The sequence below is a fragment of the Alternaria burnsii genome (genome assembly GCF_013036055.1).
Source record: "Alternaria burnsii strain CBS107.38 chromosome Unknown 705, whole genome shotgun sequence".
Taxonomy (NCBI): Eukaryota; Fungi; Ascomycota; class Dothideomycetes; order Pleosporales; family Pleosporaceae; genus Alternaria; species Alternaria burnsii.
Window position 1 is genome coordinate 2725707 of NW_024066107.1, and position 15177 is coordinate 2740883.

General features: G+C 52.0%; 5 protein-coding genes across 5 annotated transcripts; 3 read left to right on the plus strand and 2 right to left on the minus strand.

Moving 5' to 3' along the window:
- Nucleotides 1-100: 100 nt before the first annotated feature.
- Nucleotides 101-5480, minus strand: GT037_000958 (atp-dependent dna helicase; the record flags this gene model as incomplete). The annotated part of the gene is made up of 2 exons (XM_038926005.1): nt 101-1342; nt 1389-5480. The coding sequence occupies 2 exons, from the start codon at nt 5478-5480 to the stop codon at nt 101-103; spliced, it is 5334 nt and encodes a 1777-aa protein (XP_038791861.1).
- A 526-nt stretch (nt 5481-6006) lies between these two features.
- On the plus strand, nt 6007-7585 carry GT037_000959 (pyridoxal-dependent decarboxylase; the record flags this gene model as incomplete). Its single annotated transcript, XM_038926006.1, has 2 exons — nt 6007-6829; nt 6894-7585. The coding sequence occupies 2 exons, from the start codon at nt 6007-6009 to the stop codon at nt 7583-7585; spliced, it is 1515 nt and encodes a 504-aa protein (XP_038791862.1).
- A 47-nt stretch (nt 7586-7632) lies between these two features.
- Nucleotides 7633-8093, minus strand: GT037_000960 (uncharacterized protein; the record flags this gene model as incomplete). Its single annotated transcript, XM_038926007.1, has 3 exons — nt 7633-7687; nt 7737-7837; nt 7920-8093. The coding sequence occupies 3 exons, from the start codon at nt 8091-8093 to the stop codon at nt 7633-7635; spliced, it is 330 nt and encodes a 109-aa protein (XP_038791863.1).
- A 438-nt stretch (nt 8094-8531) lies between these two features.
- GT037_000961 (condensin subunit cut3) lies at nt 8532-13026 on the plus strand (the record flags this gene model as incomplete). Its single annotated transcript, XM_038926008.1, has 2 exons — nt 8532-12917; nt 12976-13026. The coding sequence occupies 2 exons, from the start codon at nt 8532-8534 to the stop codon at nt 13024-13026; spliced, it is 4437 nt and encodes a 1478-aa protein (XP_038791864.1).
- A 680-nt stretch (nt 13027-13706) lies between these two features.
- On the plus strand, nt 13707-15030 carry GT037_000962 (uncharacterized protein; the record flags this gene model as incomplete). The annotated part of the gene is made up of 2 exons (XM_038926009.1): nt 13707-13722; nt 13787-15030. The coding sequence occupies 2 exons, from the start codon at nt 13707-13709 to the stop codon at nt 15028-15030; spliced, it is 1260 nt and encodes a 419-aa protein (XP_038791865.1).
- Between the last annotated feature and the right edge of the window lie 147 nt (nt 15031-15177).

Consider the following 15177-nt stretch of genomic DNA (forward strand, 5'->3'; position numbering starts at 1 on the left):
GCATAAAGTCGTAAAAGTTTGGACAGTCGCTAACGTACGTATACGCTCGATCTGTCTCTCTGTCTCACCCTCCCCTAAAAACTCGGAATCCACTGCACACCTAAGTGGGCATTGCCATGACACCCGACCATCCAGTTCCAGCCCCTGACCCTCCACTTCTGCCACCACGACCAGAAGGCCTGCTGGTCGTTGTTGCGCCTCCTGAAGCTCTGCTACCACCACCCTTCGAGGCTCGCTTCTTCACACCACCAAAACTTTTGTTAAAGCTACCAGAAGCCCTCTTGCGAGACGAGCCCTTCTTCTTATACCCGGATCCATAGGCTTTAGATCCACCTCTTGCTGCTGGTGCCTTGGCCGCTTTGGTAGAGGGAGCCGGGCCGCCACCGAGTTGTGTATATCGGTTGTTGAAGTCTGCAACGTCTTGGTTCTGGAACTGGCTAAAGTGATGACTTGTGTGGACTGCGCCGTCATCGTCGTCATCATCATCGTCCTCACCAAAATCGCCGTAGAAGGACTCCTCCTCAGACTCCTGTGCAACAGGCATCGGGCCTTCGTCTTCGCTACACAGATCCACAACGAGCCGATGATTTTGGTCGTCAACTTCCTCGTCATCATCGTCAATCTCGTGGATGACCCGTGATTGTTGAGGTCGACGGTTGCGAAGTTGCGGGTTCCTAGGCACTGGTGTGTCATCTCCATAGAATTCCCTACTGTTGTTGACCAAGGTCAAGAATTGCTTGCCATAGAGATCCACCATTTCGGGCCTAATACCAGGGATGGTCTTCATCTCATCCAGACTCATGGGCAAGTCAAGACCCATCTCGCGAAGTACAGTGTCTGTGAAGATGGCTTCGCGGTGGCCTTTCCTCTCTTGCAAGGCCGTTCTCATCTTCCTGGCTCCATTCATGAAATCATCCAAGACTTCTCTTTGTAGGTCTGTAAGTTCTGCAGTTCGTTGATCTGCAGTAATCGGAGCTCCAACTCCCTTCCCTTTCGTGGCCTTCGATGGCTTGGCAACACGTATTGGCGCAAAGTAGTCGTCGTCGTCCTCGACAACAAAATCATCAGCCTGATAACCACGCGTAGCCTTGTTGCGCGTAGGATGCCGAGGAATATCAAAGTCGTCATCGTCATCGTCGTCCTCCTCGTTATAGGCAAACGATCGAATCTTTTGCTTGGGCGCGCGTACAGGAGAGTCGACATTGGTCGACGGAAACTGGGTCTGCTGCTTCTTCGTTTTCTTGGCTGCGGGTGCTTTTGCGCGTGCCTTTTGTGGTGTAGAACGTACTTGTAACTTCAATTGCTTTCGTTTGCTTTCATAGTCATTGCGTGTCGAAGCAGGCTGCAGCAGTCAGTATGTGACCATAATCAGGGTCGTAAATACGTACGTGTAGGTAGTTGGTGGCAAAGCCAACTTTGTTCACCTTGCTTCTTTCCTTGAAAGCCCCCGCATCAAGCAAATGCTGAAAGATGCGTTCGTTGTCACCTCGTTCCAGATCCTTGCCGTAGCCCCAGCCGTACTCTTCCAATCCCGAGCGCTTGATCTTAGCACTGCCAGCGCCACGGAAAGCATCTACGCACTGATGCATCGTTACGTTGTCCTCGTGCACTTGACTTACGAGCTTGATAGCCATGGCAGCATACTCTGTAAGATCTTTTGTGACGAATGTGGCATCCGAACGACAATTGTCGCATGTTGAATTGCACTTAGAGGCATCGAATGCTTCACTAAAGTATCCGAGTACTTGAGCGCGTCGACAGTCGGCTTTGTTCTCGCAGTACTGGATGACGGTCCGTAGCATATCAGTCAGTCGCTGCTTCTGCTCCCAACTTCCTTCACCCTCTTGAATCATTTTGTGTAATATCCTCGAGTCGGCATACTGATAATACAAGTAGCACTCTGAACGTTTGCCGTCACGCCCAGCTCGTCCAGTTTCTTGGTAGTAGCCCTCTAAACTTTTAGGGAGCGAGTGGTGAATAACGTATCGTACGTCAGCTTTATCGATGCCCATGCCGAAGGCGATGGTAGCCACAATGACGTGGTACTCGTTCTTTTGCCATTTGCGTTGAACCTCGGAGCGGTCAGCGGAATCCATTCCCGCGTGGTAATGATAGGCACGGATGCCTGCCTCGGACAACTTTTGGGCCACTTGCTCACAACTCTTCCGCGACAGACAGTAGATGATTCCAGATTTGCCAATGTATCTCTCTTTAATCAGATCCGCAATACTGTTGATGACACCCTTGACTTTCGGCACAACCTCGTAGGACAAATTAGGGCGGTTAAAACTCTGAGAAAATTGACGGCAGCCCTGAATGCCGAGGTTGGCCACTACATCAGTACGAACGAGTTGGGTCGCAGTTGCAGTCAGGGCAATGACAGGTACTCCGGGAAATTGGCGGACAACGTCTCCAAGTGCCTTGTAATCTGGTCGGAAATCATGGCCCCATTGACTAACACAATGTGCTTCATCGATGACGATACGGGCAAGGTTCCCTCCAGAATGCAGTTGCTGGAAGGCACTGATCATTCTCTGGTTCTTGCTAAGCATTTCAGGAGTTAGATAGAGGATTTGTATGAACTGTTGGGGATCCCGCTGGCGTAACCCATCCATGATCATGCTCTTTTGTGCTGCGGTAGACTCTCCGTTGATCAGAAACGCTTGCATCCCGAAGCGTTGTTTGCAAGCCATCACCTGATCCTCCATCAAACTCAAGAGTGGAGATACTACGATAGTAACTCCCCGTGTCTTGCCTGAAGCGATCACTGATGGAAGTTGGTAACAGAGCGATTTGCCACCTCCCGTAGGCATGAGCACGAAGCAGTGTTCGCCCGAGAGTGTAGTATTGATAGCTTCCAGCTGTCCTGGGCGAAATCCTCGCAGACCGAAACGGCGAATAAGGGCGGTCCTGAGATCCTGCGACCAAGGGAAATTCATCCCAGGGTGGTTTTTGGCAGGCATGTTTAGCTGCTGCTTCTTCGGTGAAGCCTGCTGGTTTGATTTAGATTGGACTTGGTTGGTAGAAGTTTCGCGGAACACCTCGCGAGATTTTGTTGATACGCGACTTTCTGCACGCTCGCCTTTCCAATCAAACCCACCCGGCGCCTGGTTCTCGATATTGGTAATCTCATGAAGGAAGTCGTCATCATCGTCGGGTCCAAAATCTTCGCCAAAATCATCATCGTCGTTTATCTCAATAGGCTGGTGAGGCTCGCCCATGTTATTGCCGAACAAGCTTCCGTCTTCTTCAAAATCAAGCTCACCAAACTCATCCGGCGTATGCCGCGGAGCCGCCGGTCTTGGTTTCTTTGGGGATCGTCGGCGCTCTGGTGTCTCGGGTACCCGATGGGATCGCTCTCTTGACTTGCCTTTTTGCTTTCCTGATGCACTGTCGTCCGCATAGGCACGAGACCCTAGATTCAGTGGCGGTGGCGGAGACGCGGCTACTTGCTCTTCAGCGAAACGAATACGGCGGGTAGGCGTCCACACTTCCTGAGCGCCAATCTCACTTGGCTTAGTGTACTGTGTCTGTGGAATCCGATTCGACCCTATATCCCTGGAAGCCTTGGGAGGTGGTCGGGCTGGACTTGCTTGAGTTGATTGTATGACCACGTTACGGTTGTTTTTCGACTCTGTTTTGACAAGAGGCGTTGACTGCTGCTTGATGGCTGCTAAATCCAACAAGTAGAACATCTGGATCTGTATGTCCTCGTTTATCTTGAACAGTCTGCTGAGGGTTTCACCATCCGCTGCGTCAAATTGACCGATGTTCAAGTCATCCTCTAGCTTCTGCTTAACCCTCTGACGTTGACCCGTAAGTTCATCCTGTTTGGTTTTCAACGAGATCAATTGCTCTACTGCGTCCTTTCGCGAGCGAGCGCGTTCCATCCTTTCCTGTTCGCTAGGATCAGGCTTGCCAAATTCGGACAGATGTGCAACGAATGCCGCCCGTGCGCTGTCCCATGCTGAGCTTGCAGCCTTGAGGTGCTTTTGCAATCTTTGACCTTCAGTACTAAGAAAGGCTTCAATCGATTCTTTTATAGCATCTCTCTTTTCTTTGGACAGTTCAGAAGAGCTTGGTATGCGTTTGTCAAGTACAGGAGCAGACTCAGCAATCTTTTTGGGGGACTGAGACTTTGCTGGGGTAGGTATGGAAATCTCTTCCGGCTGATATGGGCTCGGGCTTCGTATGGTCTTCGAAGGCGACCGTATAGGAAGCTGCGTCTGATTGGAAACTCCGCCAGGGCCAGCCATTGGTGTCTTTTCACGCACTCTCTTCATCGTTGGGATAGGTGATTTGGTCCGAGACTGTGTGTCGAAATCCATCTCGTCCAGTGCGCCGAATTCATCGTCCTCGGAGTCTAGAACTGCATGCCCAACTCTCTTAGTGCCAGGTGTATGCGAAACTCCATTCTTTCCAGTTGTGCTCTCGATCGTGACAAGATTGTTGTTTCGGGGCGAAGGGCTACGTGTTTGCCTCCCTATCTTTCGAGCGGGTGCAATCTCAGAGGGTACGCGGCTCAGTGACTTGCGCTTACGGGCTTGTGAGGATGTCGCATTTTCTGCAGCCGCCATCTGTCGCTCCTCTTCTTCCAGTTGTAACATGACCTCCATATCGTCATCTTCAGCTGTTGCAATATGCTTTAATTGTCTACCTGCACCATCTACAATGGCCGAGTAAGGTGGGGGAGGGCTATCTGGAGCCATGACCATATCATCAATGTCCGGGAAGTCATCGTCGTCGTCGTCGTTGTTGTCGTCGTCAGGCTCTGGACTGAGCGCGGGCGCCTTCCGAACAGGTCTGGGGGATTTGGTGTGATGGAGGTCCGCTTCATACTCGTCGCTCTTCCGTTTTCTGCTCTTTTGCGTGCGCATTGGAATCGGCGAAGAGCAGCCCGCATCGTCTCCGGTGAGGTCGATTGAATCGACATCAATTGGCTCGCGGTACTTCGTCCTCGCAGTGGCGTGTTGAGAGGCGGGAGTGTTTTCCACGGTGGAGCCAGTAAGCTTCCTCACACTCGCCGAGGAGCCCTGCAGATTACTCCTGGAACCTCCTGCATCGCTAGGCTCCCTCCGCTCTCTGCTGGTTGGGTTCGAAGAGGCAGCATATTCAGGCAGCCCCGCTATAATCAGTCTAGGCTTTCCACTGGCTGGTGTGTTTCTCAGTCTTGCCATATCTGAGGCCGCGTCTTCCGTCCCTGGCGGATTGTGTATGTCGATGGTTCTTGTCCGAGCGAGAGCGTGGGGTGGAGCGGGTCGTGCGATTGGCAGTGCTGGTGGGGGCGGTGGCGCGGAGGCAGGTTCAGACTCATTGTATTCTACGTCTTCGTCCAAAAATGAAGAGTTCTGATGTGGAGTCGTCGCTGAACTCGTCGGAACTGCGTCGGGATCGTATACAACAGGCGAAATCGCGGGCGGAATGAAAGGCTTCTCGGCGATCAACCACTTGAGATGTTTGCTAAGATTGTTCCGAGGCATGAGAGCGTCGCATCGTTGGTGTGGGAGTCCGCATGGATATTCTACGCGTGCATCTGCATAGGCGTCGCGGTTTTACGGGCGAGATGGTGGCGATGTCATCGATGGTGCCGTCGACCGTGTTGTGCTAACTCCGCAACGCGCCGCGCTAGCACCAAATCACGTGCAGGGTCTCGAGATGCCGAACAGCGTTGGCTCTCTGGAGTGGGCCTGCCGCTCTGCAGTCAGAGATGCCGCTCTTTACACGGACCTGCCAACACACGGGCGATAACTCATATGGGCGCTACATCCATCTGGTTTGCGACAGTAACCAGCTCTATCCGCGCCAATATGGCGCAGGTTGCGAAGTCACCAGCCGCTTCTAGGTGGCCTAACTACTTCAAAATCTAGGCTCTGAGTAGAGTCATACGTTCCGTCGTACTGAGAAAGTCTTCCGGCCAATAACTCTTTCTACCAAATCAATCACCAAAACCAATCTATCTACTTGCGTGAAGTCTACTCTCATCACGTAAAACATCAAGCATCAATCATGGAGGTTACAGATAATGAGCTGTTCCAAAGGCTCTCCGCTGCAATCGCAAAGATACATTCAGGCCCTCCGCCTGCTGATGTCCTTCCATCCACGACTACATTGAATGACGCTCGCTCCAAGCTTCAGCCTCACCTCCCCAGCCAAGGTGTCGGGCTCGAAGAGAGCATACGTCACTTACAAGAGGACCTCGCTCCAGCATTCAATGGCTCTTCTCGCTCGCCAAATTACTACGGCTTTGTGACAGGTGGCATGACACCAGCAGCACTCCTTGCCGACAATCTGGTCTCAGCATACGACCAGAACGTACAAGTCCATCTGCCAAATGAGACCATTGCCACAGACGTAGAGGACCGAGCCCTTTCTCTACTCTGTGAATTGCTCGACTTCGAACCAGAGCAATGGCCGCATCGCATATTCACTACAGGCGCGACATCAGCGAACATCTTAGGTTTGGCATGCGGACGAGAGTACGTGATTGCTGAGGCCTCAGCGCACCGTACAGATGCAGAGATTAGCGTTGGTGAGCTTGGTATTGTTGAAGCTATGCGGAGTGCCGGGATTGACGATATTCAAATATTGACTACGGTACCACACTCATCGCTAGGAAAAGCGGCGGGCATACTAGGCCTTGGGCGGACGAGTGTCAAGTGTCTGGGGCAGTCAGAAGCACCACACAAGTTTGACATGCAGCTGCTCAAGAAATCACTCGAGCAGCCTGGTGCAGCGTCTATCGTTGCCATCTCTGCATCGGAAGTTAACACGGGAGTCTTCGCAACCTCAGGGCTAGAAGAGATGGAAGATATACGAAAGCTGTGCGACAGTAAGTTATGTCCTTGTACGAACTACATGTGAAACAACCACTGACTGCGCACACCAACATGCAGTGTATGGGGCGTGGATACATGTCGATGGCGCATTTGGGCTCTTCGGCCGCCTCTTGACATCGCCGACTTACTCTTCGATTGCCCAGGCTTGTGGAGGGCTCGACCTTGCAGACTCAATCACAGGCGATGCACACAAGCTGCTCAACGTACCATATGACTGTGGCTTCTTTCTCTCTCGGCACCATAATATCGCTGAACGCGTATTCCAAAACCCCAACGCTGCATATCTGGCTTCTGGGAACGACGCGAACGTCATCATGTCACCACTTAACATCGGACTCGAGAACTCCCGGCGCTTCAGGGCGTTACCAGTCTACGCCAATCTTGTTGCGTATGGTAGAGATGGCTATCGTACGATGTTGGAACGGCAGGTAGATCTCTCACGAGGAATCGCAAGATACATCCTGGAAAGCGATGGATATGAGCTCCTACCTAAGAGCAGTGCTTGCCAGGAAGACATCTTGAAGGGAATCTACATCATCGTACTGTTTCGTGCAGTAGACGAAGAACTGAACAAACAGCTGGTCAATAAAATCAAGGCCACGAGGAAGATATACGTATCAGGTACAGCGTGGGATGGAAAGCCAGCGTGTAGGTTCGCAGTCTCAAATTGGATGACAGACGCTAAGAGGGATTTGCCCATCATCAAACAAGTGTTGCAAGATGTAGTATTGGGGAAAGAGGGCAAATAGCCGCACTAGCTGACCGTTTTCCGAACCACCACAGGAATATAAGCTTTTTACATATCCTCCATTTTGTATACTTCGTATGCTGGTTCTTCGTATGGATGTGCCCTGTGTCTATTAATGATGCTAGTTTGATACCAAGGAAGGACAAACCGACTTCTTCAGCGCTTCCACAGCTTTGACAGCGGTATCACGCCCCATACATATAGCCTCGATTCTATACTCATCTACTTCTTCCAATTCACCAACTTTGCCAATCTACATAACCAGTGTCAGTTGCGGAATGTTTATTATAGCTTCAGTTTTACCTGAGACACGATTAAGATGGATATAGACCTACATGTGGATTGGCAGCATCGCCTGGTCTGAACTGTCCCGTTCCTCTGCTAGTGAAGCAGCACTCGGTGTACCCGGCTGGGCCTGGGAAACGTCCCGCACCGGCACCGAAGATAGCAGCCTTACAGGCATTGACGGCGGAAGGAGGAACGAAGAATACGAGCTTGAACTTGTGCATTTCTTTTCTGGAGACGGTGAGTATGTAACCGAGTACGCTGAGGGTCACGATGATGCAAGAGTGCTCAGGCTGGTGTTTGAGGCGGGGCTACAGTTATTGCAGATGCACGGCACCGCATATGGTATCAGCATTCAAGTGTAGCCTCGAAGTCCTGATCAAGAGCTGGAGGATACCACATGGAGCCTACGCGTTCTCGATGGACTAGGGTCGAAATCAAGACACGGACCCGTTCTGCATTGTGTGGTAGATTCTGTCTGGGCACTCCATCTAGTCTAACAGTTGAGGGCTCAGGGACAAGTGGGGCGCGCGGGGCTGACACGTGCACGGGTGTTTGTTTACGCTTTTGTCCGTTAAGGCTAGGCAAGTGTCAGGTCGCACAAGGGCACTCCGCGCAAACGGCCTCCCACCACGGCGAACCCACAGTCATAGCGACAAGCCATGGCTTCAATCTCCCCGAGGAAGTCTACGCGCGCCGCTGCGACGCGCCGAAAGGCACCCGTTGTCGACGATTCGGACCACGAGGAAAACAGGACACCGACACCCGAAGTCAAGCAGGAGGCAGACGAGGAGGAATTCACACCAGCACCAGCACCGCTCAAGACGGGCCGGGGGCGGGGAAGGCCGCGGAAGACTGCAGCCCAGAATGAAGAAGCGACGCCCAAACCCACGACGAGGCGGCGGACTCGCGTCACTGAGTCGGTCGAGCCCACGCAGACGCTGACCCCCGCGACAGAGAGGACCACGAGGGTGGCTTCACCCTCCAAGGCAGTGCCCAAGAAGCGTGGAAGGAAGCCCCGTTCCTCTGTTGCCCCAGCATCCGTCGAGGAGGACTCCCATTTGCTCACGCCTGAGCCCTCGATATCTCCTGAGCCTGAAGTTGAGCAGGCCTCCGAAGCCACGATTACACCAAGCTCACCGCTCGCTGGTGCTACAGACGACACGGCGGAAGATGTCGCCAACGACGCGGCGAGCGACGTTACAATGACCGATCGAACGCCAGAGCCGGCACCCGAGCCAGAACCCGTGCCCGAGCCAGTCGCTGAGGTTGCACAGATAGAAGCGAAAGAGGAGACACCGGTACCAGAGCCAAAGATGGAGGTTGATACATTACCAGAGCCCCAGCCGCCGGCCAAGGTCGCCGAGGAACTCAGCACGCAGCAAACCATGCTTGAGCCCATAGATATCGTGGTCAAGAGACGAGCGGCTGCCATTCCAGCGCTGCACGAGCCAGTGGCGCCCAAGCAGCGGACAGTCATCACCTGGCTTGTCCTCAACAACTTCAAGAGTTATGCTGGTCGGCAGGAGGTTGGGCCCTTCCACGCCTCCTTCTCCTCCGTCGTGGGTCCCAACGGTTCCGGAAAGTCAAACGTCATCGACTCGCTCCTGTTCGTCTTTGGCTTCCGCGCAAGCAAGATGCGTCAGAGCAAGCTTTCCGCCCTCATCCACAACTCAGCCGCCTTCCCAGATCTGGATTATTGTGAAGTCGAAGTCCACTTCCAAGAAGTCAAAGACCTTGCAAACGGCGGCCACGAAGTCATCCCTGACTCGCAGCTCGTAATTTCCCGCAGAGCATTCAAGAACAACTCGAGCAAATACTACATCAACAAGAAGGAGTCTACATTTACCATTGTCACGAATTTGCTCAAAGACCGGGGTGTGGATCTCGATCACAAGCGCTTCTTGATCTTGCAGGGCGAGGTTGAGTCGATTGCGCAGATGAAGCCAAAAGCACAGGGCGAACATGACGATGGTCTGCTTGAGTACCTCGAAGATATTATCGGCACATCCAAGTACAAGACACCTATCGCTGAGTCTGAGGTCGAAGTGGAGAACCTGAATGAAGTATGTCGGGAAAAAAGCAGCCGTGTGCAGCACGTCGAAAAGGAGAAGAGCGGACTGGAAGAGAAGAAGAACAAGGCGCTTGCCTACATCCGTGACGAGAATGAGCTGGCCTCAAAGCAGTCCACCCTCTACCAGATCTACGTCTCCGAGTTCGATGATCACATTCAAGTCGCACAAGAGTCCGTCGGTCAGCTCCAGGCGCAATTGGACGACGAGTTACAAAAACACCAGGGGAGTGAAGAAGAGATCAAGGAACTGGAGCAACGATACAAGAAGGGCGTGAAAGAGTGCGATCAACTCGAGAAGAGAAACCAGGAGTACCAGAAAGAAGTGGCCCGTGTCGACAAGGAGACGGTCAAATTTGAAGAGAAGAAGAAGTTTCTGGCTGGTAAGCAGAAGAAGCTAGAAAAGACCAAAGAGACAAGTGGCTATGGTCGTTCTGAAGCGGAGAGTCTTGCGAAGCAGTATTCCGCGGATGTCGAGCGCTACAACGAGGAGATTGCTGAGCTTGAGCAGAGCATGGAGGTCGAAGCGAAGGAACTCGAAGTTGTTCGCAAGAGCTTGGCTGGTAAAACTCAGGGTCTCTCGGATGAGATCGCGGCAAAGCAGAAGTCTTTGGAACCTTGGAGCGCCAAGATTAACGAAAAACAATCGGCTATTGCAGTCGCGCAGAGTGAATTGGACATTATGCGCGAGCGTGAGAATGCTGGCGCAAAGGGCATCGCCGAAGTTGAGGCAAAGATTGAAAGCTTGGAAGAAGCGAAACAGACCAAGGCTGCCGAGCTTGACGAATGCAAAGCCGAAAGGAAGCGTGTCGAAAAGGAGGTTCGGAAGACACAGGCTAAGCTTGAGGAGATAACTCAACAAGAGCCATTGCTGAGATCGAAGCTTTCTGGCGCAAGGGCTAAGGCGGATGAAGCTCGTGCGAGCCTTTCTTCGGCTCAGACCCAGGGCAACGTTCTGACAGGCCTCATGCGCCTGAAAGAATCAGGACGTATTGATGGCTTCCACGGTCGACTCGGAAATCTTGGTACCATCGACCAGAAGTACGATGTTGCTATCTCTACAGCCTGTCCACAGCTGGACAACATGGTTGTAGACACTGTGGAGTCTGGTCAGCAGTGCATTGAGTACCTGCGGAAGAACAACCTTGGTCGCGCCAACTTCATTCTTCTGGACCGCCTCGCGAAGCGTGACATGTCCCCAGTTCAAACACCCGAAAACGTGCCGCGTCTTTTTGATCTTGTTAAGCCTAAGCACGAAAAGCTCAAGCCCGCATTCTTCCAGGTCATGACAAATACACTCGTAGCTGAGAATCTCGATCAAGCTGAGCGTATCGCGTATGGCGCAAAGCGATGGCGAGTCGTCACTCTGGACGGCAAGCTTATCGACACCGCGGGTACCATGAGTGGTGGTGGAAGCAGAGTGGTCAAGGGAAAGATGTCCTCCAAGCTTGCGTCTGACGTCTCAAAAGACCAGGTTACAAAGCTTGAGCATGATCGGGACGCGCTCGAACAGACTTTCGCCGAGTTCCAGCAAGAGCTGCGGGAGCTTGAGACTGCGCTGAGAAATCTCAATCAGCAAATACCTGAATTGGATACCAAGTCGCAAAAGCTTGCGCTTGAACTGGAGAGCTTCGATCGCAATATTGCAGATTGTCAACGTCGCATCGCAGAGTTGGGCAATGAACAAACGTCCACAAAGACTGACAAGGGACGCATCGCATCACTGGAAAAGAACATCGCCTCAATGGAGAAGGAGGTCGCTAAGCTCCGTGCCGAGACTGAAGACATCGAAGCCGAGATCAAAGGTCTTCAGGACAAGATTATGGAGATTGGTGGAGTCAAGCTACGAGGTCAGAAGGCCAAGGTCGATGGTCTAAAAGGGCAGATTGACACTCTGACCGAGCAAGTATCAAATGCCCAGGTCGCCAAGTCAAAAGAAGAGAAGCAGCGTGCTAAGCACGAGAAAGCGCACAACGATGCTATCAAGGAGCTGGAAAAGCTCGCTATCGATGCAGAGCAGGTTGAAGAGGACATGGCTTCGCAACAACGCGATGTTTCCGGAATTCGACAACAAGCTGAAGAGGCGCAAGAAGAGCTTGAGACCAGGAAAGAGGAGCTGCAGGTAGTCAAGAAGGATCTTGACGAGAAGTTAGCGGAACTCAACGAGACGCGTGCAGTCGAAATCGAAATGCGCAACAAGCTCGAAGAGAGCCAGAAGACTTTGAATGAGTACCAGAAGAAACAAGCCTACTTCCATGACAAGCTGAGCAAGCTCTCGTACCAGAGCGTTACCGACCTGGGCGAAGAGCAGGAGGGTGAAGGTCAGGGCCTTCCATCTTACAGTAAAGACGAGCTTCAAGACATGGACAAGGCCACCCTCAAAGACCAAATCGCCCACTTGGAGAAGAAGAACGAATCCACACAAGTCGACCTAGCTGTCCTCGCCGAATATCGCAAGCGTGTCGAAGAGCACGCCGCACGCTCCACAGATCTCGCCTCTGCTGTCAGCGCCCGTGACGCAGCAAAGCATAAATGCGAAGAGCTCCGACGCCTCCGCAAGGAAGGTTTCAAGGCTGGGTTTGACATCATCACTGCCCGCCTTAAGGAGATGTACCAGATGATCACCATGGGTGGTAACGCCGAACTGGAATATGAGGATACACTTGACGCCTTTTCCGAGGGCATTCGCTTCTCCGTCATGCCTCCGAAAAAGTCATGGAAGAACATCAGCAACTTGTCTGGTGGTGAGAAGACGTTGAGTTCTCTGGCTTTGGTATTTGCTCTACATCACTACAAGCCTACGCCATTGTATGTCATGGACGAGATTGACGCAGCCCTGGACTTCCGAAACGTGAGCATCGTGGCGAGTTACATCAAAGAGAGGACGAAGAATGCTCAGTTCATTGTCATCTCACTCAGAAACAACATGTTCGAGCTTGCGTCGCGGTTGGTGGGCGTTTACAAGGTTAATCATATGGTAAGTTCACATTGGTACACATCAAATGGGTTAAGCATCAGTTACTGACTACGAGCAGACGAAGAGTGTTACGATTGAAAACAAAGACTATATCACCGGACGGGCTTGATTAGTTGATGGTGGGTAACGATGGCTCTTGTGTTTGGTGTTTGGCGCTGGAGAACCCATGGGCATGCATTTGGTATAGAGCGGGTTGGGTTGGGATGAAAACATGATACCACGCTCAGATACGTGTAGTCTAGTACTGAATGAATGCAATGTTGGACGTTTCCATATCTACAACAACATGATTTCTCTCGATAGAACGATTGCAATCGTATAGTTCAAATTAGCTTTCCTCTATCCGTTAGGTCCTTTCGACTCTTTGAGTGAGAGCAGTATCAGGAGTCTGTTTTCACTTTCCCTGCCACATTCATCGGTCATGCTCCTAGACGAACCGTCATAGCGCCTCTCTACCCAACAACAAAACTTCCCGACTCTTATGTTGTAACGGTTTTCTGACTTACACAGACACGCCACTCGTTACTTTCCACCTCTTGGTCCTGGCCTTTCTCACTAACCTACTTGAGCAGACAAACACAGGCACTACCAATTACAAGCTTACGCACCCATACCCACATACCCACCCCCTGCCTCTACTCACCCCAGACCTGCAACCCACCTTCGACAGCTACTAGGTTGGTCGAGTATCGCACCCTATACGCCACTACAACAACCCAACAATCTAACCACTCTTCAATATTATTTTACCCCGAGTAAGTTAGCATGTCTCCAGCTCACGACATCATCATGTCCTTCGTCACTGGTCAGTAATGTCCCTATACGAACTGCATATCGGACATGGAATAACTTTGTGTACTTACATATAGGCGCCGACTCTGACTTGTTGAGAGGACGCTCAGACGAATACACCAGCAGCACAGAAAAGACCAACGCCGCTACATACACGCCAGAGAAGACGTCCAAAGACGCTCGTTTCAAGAAGGACAAAAACCAGGCAATGGGAGATCGAAATCTCCGAAACACTAGATCTACCCAGACCAGCCCAACTACCGAGAAGGAAGCATCTGCATCGAGCGAATCAAGCATTTCCACATCAACGGCTGATTCCAGTGAAGGTGTTATCACAGGGTCAGTATCACCGACCAAGGCCGGCCGTGCAGACAGGGATGCCCAGAACTTTGTTGTCCGGTCGAAAGATCCCCGCGCCGTGACCGAGAAGGATTTATCACAAGGCAAGAAGCGCCCAGCAGATGAAAAGAAGGGCGGTCGAGCAAAGCGTCAAGTCCGGTCCTCTCAGGAGCTAGGTCTGACCTACAACAGCATCAAGGCTATTAATATGCCTCCTCGCCCCGGTCAAGTTCCTGGCCAAGTTCCTCCCGCACCTGTCTTTGGTACTTTTCCCTTTGGTGACACAGAAGATCATCAGAACAGCATGATCATCTACTGGCTGGATGATCTGGAGAACACATATGCGAAAACGACTGAGCTGTACAACGAGACGTTTCCAAATGATAAGGTGACTGATGAAGCTGTACGTCGTCGTCACATTAGATCTTTGGAGCGGCTTCAGAAGCGCTACGGTGCAAAGCCTGTGGCGCAGATTGGTATAGTCGGCAAGAATATCGCGAGGCGTGGTAGGCCGCGTGCACCACGTCTGAGTGGTATCGAGCCTGAGAATGATCCTCCCGACGCTGCTTCTCCATCTGAAGAGCAAATCGAAAGCGATGTTTCCGCCCCTGAAGATAATTTGGCTCCTACATTTCCGTCTCCTCCAAAGGGTAGCCTGGCCAAAGCTACGAATCAGGCACAACGCGAGAAACGGAACCACCGGGGCCATGAGTTCGACAAGGCTTGTATCGTTGTTTGGCACGACGCTGATAAGATGTCGTTCAAGGACATCCGCACGAGACTCGACAACGAGCGTGGATGGTCACTGGGTGAGCCCACGGTCAAGAAGGAGTACACGAGGGCTCGTGCTCGCATCTGGGGCACGGCTGCACCGGACATGGCTACTGAAGAGGACGAAAATGGAAAAAGAGATGTGACTGAAGACGGTGAAGGAGAAGACGTTGAAATGAAGGAGGACTTGATTGAACAGGATGAGACATGAGTTGGAGATGACGGGGTAGCCTGCATTGTCAAACAGCAGCACGGAGAGTCTGTCGGAGCCAACATGAGGAGGATCTTAGATGTGTACATGGAAATACACCCGCCTGCCGTGAGCTTCTCATACTTTTTGGTGTATCAAATCGTGTTC